The 8192-nt window shown below is 38.2% G+C and overlaps 2 protein-coding genes across 7 annotated transcripts in view; both read right to left on the minus strand.

The window, feature by feature from the left end:
* Positions 1-3549, minus strand: part of LOC107723600 (probable ATP-dependent RNA helicase DDX5) — a 6082-nt gene extending 2533 nt beyond the window's left edge. The window contains exons 1-8 of one of the 3 annotated variants that reach the window (XM_016532301.1): positions 3404-3548; positions 2303-2477; positions 2108-2204; positions 1900-2033; positions 1749-1814; positions 1527-1668; positions 1282-1442; positions 1019-1191 (exon numbers count right to left, since the gene is read on the minus strand). In XM_016532301.1, the coding sequence (XP_016387787.1) occupies positions 1019-1191; positions 1282-1442; positions 1527-1668; positions 1749-1814; positions 1900-2033; positions 2108-2204; positions 2303-2477; positions 3404-3444 (989 nt within the window). In that variant the 5' untranslated portion in view covers positions 3445-3548. Of the gene's footprint in view, positions 1-1018; positions 1192-1281; positions 1443-1526; positions 1669-1748; positions 1815-1899; positions 2034-2107; positions 2205-2302; positions 2478-3403 lie in introns of all 3 variants that reach the window. The other 2 variants (XM_016532302.1, XM_016532304.1) reach the window with 2 other exon arrangements.
* A 1239-nt stretch (positions 3550-4788) lies between these two features.
* LOC107723598 (E3 ubiquitin-protein ligase SMURF2-like) overlaps positions 4789-8192 on the minus strand; it is a 65859-nt gene continuing 62455 nt past the window's right edge. For all 4 annotated transcript variants that reach the window (XM_016532299.1, XM_016532298.1, XM_016532297.1 and 1 more), the window contains one exon: positions 4789-7110. In XM_016532299.1, the coding sequence (XP_016387785.1) occupies positions 7011-7110 (100 nt within the window). In that variant the 3' untranslated portion in view covers positions 4789-7010. The remainder of the gene's footprint in view (positions 7111-8192) is intronic.

Here is an 8192-nt window from a genome sequence, read left to right on the forward strand (position 1 = left end):
CTGACGCAAGATTTCCAACCAACCGGTACTCACTCGAAAGAAATATGACTCTCTTTGGCAGGACTCGACATGACTGAAGCCAGCAAAAGGAGGGCACACATCGACCAGCCGGGTAATCGCATTCAGTATGGAGGCATGTAGATTAAAGCAACTGCTCTCGACGGGAAAACCGCCTAAATTTTCATAAAGCACACTTCCTTTGGAGAAAACTCCCAGTCCTTAAACTTAAAAGTTCAACAGGTCAAGCTGTTGCACAAGAGCAGGACGCAAGTGCAACCACTCAACGGCACCGCACTCCTCCGTGGTATGCCGCCCCTTGGATTACACCCCAATCACAGAGCTCCGAACACCTCTGAATGCAATTTGATTGGCTGGCAGACAAGTAGAACTCCACAGAGGAGCTCCTTACCCCCTCCTGGTGAACCTGGACGCGTCATGCCAAGGTCCTGCCTCCAAGACTCCACCTTCAGGTGAGAGGGGCTCAGAAAGGCACAGCAGTTAAAAGGAAACGGCAGAACTGTATAGTATAGTAAACACAATATGAAGTGATAAAGGACAGATTAAGAAGGAATAACAAACCTAGTCCTCTGGAGGCAACATCTGTGGCAATGAGGATGGGCGCTTTGCCGTATTTGAATTCTGTTGAGGTAGGAAAGAGTCAAATTGTGCGAATTAACCAAACCGGCATCGATGAGCTAAGACCTTCAAGGCGAACACATACCATTGAGCACCCAGTCTCTTTCCTGCTGACTCTTGTCTCCATGGATGCCCATTGCTGGCCACCTGCAACAGGAAAAGCCAATGAAATGCCTCCATTTCAGACGCAAACAAAGCAATCATGACACAGCGAAGCAAAGTAGGTCATCTTACCCATCCCTACGCATCCTCCTGGTGAGATCGTCACACCTTCTCTTGGTCTCCACAAAAATAATGGTCTTGTTCTCCTTCTACAGGTTTGTCGTCACGCATTCCCTCTCACAACCATCAAAACCAAACTTTCAATGTTCCCAGCACTCACTTGTCTTCCTTTTCGCCATCATTGCAAACGTCGACAATCTGTAGGATGTTGTGGTTGGCGCTGAGCTGCAGAGCACCGACGTTGATCTGTACATAGTCCTTCAGGAAGTCCTCAGCCAGCTGCCTCACCTCTTTGGGCCACGTAGCACTCCACATAAGAGTCTGTCGGTCTGGCTACAGGAGAAAATTGATTAAAAAAAAGTTAACATCTTTTGAAATAAGCAGCCGATACGAGTTGCTTAAGTCATCTAAAACAATGCGTACTCTAATTTGGTCCACGATTTTTCGAATCTGAGGTTCAAATCCCATGTCAAGCATCCGGTCAGCTTCGTCAAGCACAAGATACGTGCATCTGCGCAGATTTGTCTTTCCAACTTCAAGGAAATCGATAAGTCTTCCGGGTGTGGCGATACAGATCTCGACACCTGACAACAACAATGGAAAAGTTAGACATTTACCACCCACTATAAAAGCACTCCAAAGAGATTCAAGCTCTGTTCCACTCGTACCCCTTTCCAGGTCCCGGATCTGTGGTCCTTTGGGAGCGCCTCCGTAAATGCAGGTGGACTTGAGACGAGAAGCTTTGCCGTACTCTGCCGCCACCTGCTGGACCTGCTGCGCCAATTCACGGGTGGGAGCCAACACCAAGCACTAAAGCGATAAAAACATCTGATTAAAACACTGACTTTAAGACCGATTGAAACTTATACTTGACAGGTTGCTGAACTTACAATGGGACCGTCGCCACGCTCCAGGAATGGTTGGTGGTTTATGTGAACAATACCAGGAAGCAGATACTGTAGAAAGAGGAGATTCATTATAACCAGTTCAAATGAGTCAAAGCCAGATAATTTGTATCAGGATGGTTTAAAAGCATCATACCGAGAGTGTTTTTCCAGAGCCGGTCTGTGCAATGCCAACCATATCTTTGCCACTCAGTGCAACTGGCCACCCCTGAGCCTGGATAGGAGTTGGATCAGTCCAGTTCTGTTTACCGATCACATCCATCACATAGTCTACAAAACAGAACAAACGGTTAGTTTAACCTCGCAAAACTCTATATTCAAAATTTTAAAACGTATGAACTTACTTGGAAAGTTTGCTTCATGGAACTTAACAATGGGTTTGGGAGAGTCTCGACCCTTCACTGTGATCTCCTTGGTTCTTCTGTAGTGTTCAACATCTTGCTGTAATACAAAAGACATCACATCTTTAAAAACTCTAAAAGACAAGCAAAAAAAACAAACACCACATGCACACACAACTGCATTGCGAATTTACTTACAGTTGACCTCCGAGAAACTTCAGGATGCTCCTGGTAGAAGTTCTTCTCAAATTTGGGGAGCTCGTCCAGGTTCCAGTGCTTTTTCCGCAGACGATCACCAGGATTCCCAAACTTCTTGCCCGGAGGAGGTCCTCCTCTGCTGCCTCCAAAACGTGGAGGACCACTGCTGTAACTATTAGTAGAAAAAGGAGACATTTTAGAACAGTTGAGGCTCAATGACAAATTAATTGGCCAGCTCATCGGTGTATACAGATCAAAAGTACCATAGAATATCTATCTGCAGTGCCATGGTACTAATATGGCACTTCAAGTGTGGTTCACATCATTTTCGTGTTTTGGTAAACCCCCCAAAAAACTAAGTGGTTATGTGTAGTACACTACCAAACCAAAAAGATGGCAGCAACATAGTACAGTAACGTGTCAGATGGCATTGTCATGACACTTTAGATATAACTTACACACCATACAGCTGTGTCGCATATTATATGGTATACCATGATAACACGTATGTATGCATGTATAAATAAATAATCGGAACACGTACTTTTGTACCTATCCTCAAACAAAACAACAAAAGGTCAGTTAAGCAAAACTTAAAAGGCCCGAATAATATATGACAAAAGCTCAGGTTTCGATTCACATCGTGAGTTCTTGTCTGCGCCACGTTTTAACGTCGCTGCCATTTTATTTCCTACCGACAGGAGACAAAGAGGAAAAAAACCGGCCGGCATTTTACAACATCACGGTCACATGGTCCGACGAGGCCTTAAAACGATATAAATCCACGATATTTATGTTGAATTGCAATTAAACATGCTTTTTTCGACATTTACGATGCATTTTACACGTTGAAATAACAGAAACTCTTTTTCTGTCGTGATTTCTGTCGTGTAAACGGATACGTAACGTTAACGTTAACGTTACCTACTCTTCCGCCTAATACGCCCGATTGGATTCAACCACACAACAAAAACGATGGTGAAATGATTTGATCCATCCGTGAAAACAATCGATCAACGGCCACATAATTACGAAATTCGCGTCGATTAATATTTTAAATTATCACAAATGTTTCATCGAAAACACAACAACCCATCTTACCCTCTGTCACGACCGCGGTCTCTGTCTGAATATCCAGGCATATTGTAATCTGAGATTATAAATTAAAATTTAAATAATCGGACGCTTTTTTCCCTCCAGTACCGCGCAGTGATGGTGCTCGTGAACGCCGCTCACAGCGTGAACTCGCCGGGTTTTATAGGAACACGAAGTCACTTCCGGAAAATCGTTGACGTCTTTCTGACGTACGGCGCCGCGCGCGTCCTCGTCGCCGAGCATGCGCATTTGGGGATTAATGGTTACTTGTTGAATTCTTACAAAATATCGTGAGGCTACTATGATAACATAGTGGTAACAGATGGTAATACGTTATTTACATATTTCTATCTCATTGTATTTACATGGAACTGAAAAGAATACCATGGTAGATGATGTCCCCCGAGAAAAGGCAGTATGATCGCACTTTTTATTTTTTTTGCATTAGTAAACAGTAGTAAATATTTTATAACAATGCAAAACTTTGCATTTAATTGGATCTGGAGCTTCAAAAACCTTTTAAACCCTGTAAAAGTCTCTTTAAGGCATAACCACATTTATTTATACATTCATCTTATTTATAAACGCAAAATTGTTATTTTAGAAAGCTATGAGAAACTCCAATGGTTTGAAAATGCTAATTCAATTCAAGGTTTTGGGACAACAAACTCAACGGCTCTTTTTTTTTTGGTTTTGTGGACAAATACAGATTTGGCCTATGAATGTTTCCTTTTTCCTGAATTAATTTAAATGTGTGTGCGTGTGTGTGTATATATATATATAATAATTAATAATAATAATAATTTTATATATATATATATATATATATATATACACACACACACACACAAAGAAAAAGTTCAAATATACAATAGATCTCTCATGTTTAAGCTTTCTTGGTCTCTAAACACTTTTCATGTTTTGATGACTCGAGTATTATTACAAAATGTGTAGAAAGTTAAAAAACGAAGCATGTTGTAATTTAAGTAATGGAGTACACTTATATGTAGTAAACCAGCACTCTATTGGCAGTCATTTGATTTTGGGTTCCATTACCTTGTGTAAATGGCTAATGTTACCATGTTGTCTTTAGATTTGGTCAAATTGAGTCTGAAACTTGTCAAAAGGGGAATATTTTCACCTCCCCCCAGTTTTCAAGAGAGAGGTCAAACTCTTTCTTATTCTAATAGGGTCATCTGCCCTCTTTGTACCAAGATGCTGCTTAACAGCCCACCTTGGTGTCACAAAGGGATTGTGAAGCACTGCGATACTCTTGCCACACTATTGAACCTAATGCCTAGTATTTGCAATCAAGTTTGCAATCATTCTCGCTGCATTTAAAATAATATGGTAAATACACAATGCATCAAGGATGTAACCCATTTACACACAGAATCAGTGATAGAAATTCTCCCCTCTTTAACTCGATTACTGAAATGGTTGGTTGATATGTCAATGAAAAACATTAAAACCATATATTTCATGGATTATTTGGACACAGTCATACAGAAGCAGGCGGCCACAGTGATCCCATCAGGAAGGCACGTTTAATCAGATCTAATTACACACAAAAATAAAACACTCTTACAAAAAAAAATGAGTGTGTGTTACATTTAGCAAATTGCACTGGTCAGCTATTTAAGTTAAAAAGTGTTGCTAGTAAATCATGCTGTAAAGGAACGACCCACTCCATATGGAGGTCTGTTTAACTATACAAATAAAAAAATGTTAAGAGAAGACGAAGAGATCTGTGTGTGCACCAGATTTAAATGAAATATATAATCATTCAGTCCATAAAGAGTTTGGTAAATATATATTTTTTGCCTATTATATACAGCCATTATATAGTGTGTGTGTGCAAAATGTATTTTTTTCTTTCAAATCTAATTAAATTAAAGATAAATGACAGTCAGTGACCCACATATATGAACAATATTCTATAACTATCTGTCCAAAGGACTTTTTTTTATTTTATTTTTTTTCACGACCTTTCACACTCAAATTTATTAAAAAAAAATAACAAAAGATGTATAGCTCATATTCAGCGTATGCAAACTCTTAACAACAGTCCATGGTCATAGAGGATTGCTATAGACAGACAGCATCTCAGAAACATTCAATATATATATATATATATATATATTATATAAAACCGCATGTGTTTATTTATGCAGTTTCTTTTAATAATCTTGAAGGAACAGGTTTTCAAGATGTGCATTTCAGAGGCTTACAAAGAGCACATCAGACATGCTTTTGTTGTTTTCTGCTAGATTTACCCCTAAAGCTGATGTATTTCTATAAAAGACAGAATTGTTTCTTGTTCTTTAGTACAGTGATTCTTGCAGTTCGTCTGTAATGCTCACTGAAGGCCAGTGACATTTTTCATGGTAAAAATGTTCAGTAAATTGGTACTACAATGGGTTAATAATAAATTACAAAAATAAGAATACGGACACTACTCTCCCTTGATTTCCATGAGGGGTAAACGGTTACATTTCTTCTTTTATGAAATATAATGAGAAGGTATGAAATGGAAGACACTTCACATCTCATTAACATGCTCATACATATGCATCATATTTAAATCTTTTAAAGGGTTCGATTGACATCGGAGACAAATAAGAATACAGTTTACCAAAAAGTTGACACCAATAATGCAACATATTAAAATGTTTTTCTTCACAAGTTTACTTACAAAAAAAAAAAAAAAGATGGAATTTGAACATTCAAAGCAAGCCAATGCCAACCTCACTGATGCCTTTTCAATGGGCACAACTTCATTTTCTGCTCTGGAAACATCGGCAACGGTTCCTGTGACGATGCCAATATATTATATCTGTATAATTTTATTCTTTTTACCTCGTCCTCTCACGCCGTAAAAAAATAAAGCTAGACTACCTACCTACCTAAGAATTCATGTATTCGTTCGTTCACGTTCAACAGGCTTATAAATCAGTCTGCGGATGACACCAGTCTTGAGGAATGGAGCAGTCAAGATGGCGTCTGGTGTAGGGCAAGCCCAGAAGAGGCCAGTGGAGCCCAGTTCCTTGATCGAAAGGAAATTCATCTCGCGGCTTGCTGAAGTCCAAGTGGGCCGAAGATTAGCACCCTTTGCAAGTTCCAAATGACAAACTTAGTCTTTAGTTGACATTGGCTTCTTCCTCTCGTCTAGTCTTCGGTAAGGACAGTAGTGCTTCTGCGTTAGCTTATGCCTGAACGCTCTTGTTCTGTGTGCCCCGCTAAAGTTCGGCCTCTCCTAAAGTCTATAGTCTGTGAAAATGCTACACGAAATACTGTTAATATGTTGTCTTAATGCTAAAAATCATCTTATGGACTTTTTATAAAAAAAAACAAAAAAAAGAGGAAGGGGAGGTTCCAAAATAGTAAGTACAAGAGTTACTAGCAGCTGAAAAGATACGTTGTTTTCTTCTCTTCTTTTCAAATAATGCAGAAAGATCTGTATAGCAGCATCAGGCGTCGAGTGCTGCGGGATAATCCACCCTTCCTCAGCCTTTCCGTCTGAGCTCCTCGTGAGGCCCACACATCTGCCGGCTGACTGACAGGTCTGTCCCGCCTGGAGAAAGGTTCCTCTGCGAGCGCCGGCGGCGGACGATCATTCCACAGCGAAGCCGCAGGTCTCCTCGATGGCCGTCAGCAGTTTGTCGTAGAGTTTATCGTAGCTCTCGTATGGAGGAATGTCGATACGGTTGAAGCTGAGCCGCAATTGAAAAGAAATGAATAGTGGTGAATTAGTGCAGAAAATAGTTTGTACTAGTAATGGACTGATATATTGGTGAGACTGATTAATTGGCTAATATTTGACATTTGAGAATATGATCTTATTATTATTGTATAATGATAACAAAAATATTGTTTTCAAATATTTGTAATATTTATACACTACCATTCAAAAACTTGGGGTTGGTAAGACTATTTTTATTTTATTTTTTTTTAAAGTCACTTATGCTCATTTATTTAAAAAAAATACAGTAAAAACAGCCATATTGTGAAATATTACAATTTAAGAGGGCAGTTTTTTATATATATATATCGTGAGATGTAAGCTTAATATGTTTGTGGAAACTGTGAGAGTTTTTCAGAATTATTTTATGAATAGAAATGTCAAAAGAACAGCATTTAATTAAAACAAATCTTTTATAATATTATGTCTCTCTGTTGTCACTTTTAAATAATTTAATGTACATTTGCTGAATAAAAGTAATCATTTCATTAAAAAAATCTTACTGACCGCAAACTTTAAGGACAGTGTACATTTTAAATATTTCTATAATCTAATTAAAAGGAAATATAATAATTTAAAAAATCATAAAATGAAAAATATAAATGCAAAAATGCACCCACCTTCACATATTTATCATACAACGAAAAAAAAAATAAAAAAAAAATGCCAATACATATAAAGCAGCACTTGTAATTAATTTGCTTAATAATAGTATTCATTTCTTTTAAAATTTTAATGGTAGTGTGTAATATTTTAAATATAAATGCAAAAATGAAGTTTTCTTTAAATTGTACAATATCAGTCATATATTGTATATATACAGTATCTCACAGAAGTGAGTACACCCCTCACATTTTTGTAAATATTTTATTATATCTTTTCATGTGACAACACTGAAGAAATGACACTTTGCTACAATGGAAAGTAGTGAGTTTACAGCTTGTATAACAGTGTAAATTTGCTGTCCCCTCAAAATAACTCAACACACAGCCATTAATGTCTAAACCACTGGCCACAAAAGTGAGTACACCCCAAAGTGAAAATGTCCAAATT

The sequence above is a fragment of the Sinocyclocheilus rhinocerous genome, unplaced genomic scaffold (genome assembly GCF_001515625.1).
Source record: "Sinocyclocheilus rhinocerous isolate Xijiao unplaced genomic scaffold, SAMN03320098_v1.1 scaffold154, whole genome shotgun sequence".
NCBI lineage: Eukaryota > Metazoa > Chordata > Actinopteri > Cypriniformes > Cyprinidae > Sinocyclocheilus > Sinocyclocheilus rhinocerous.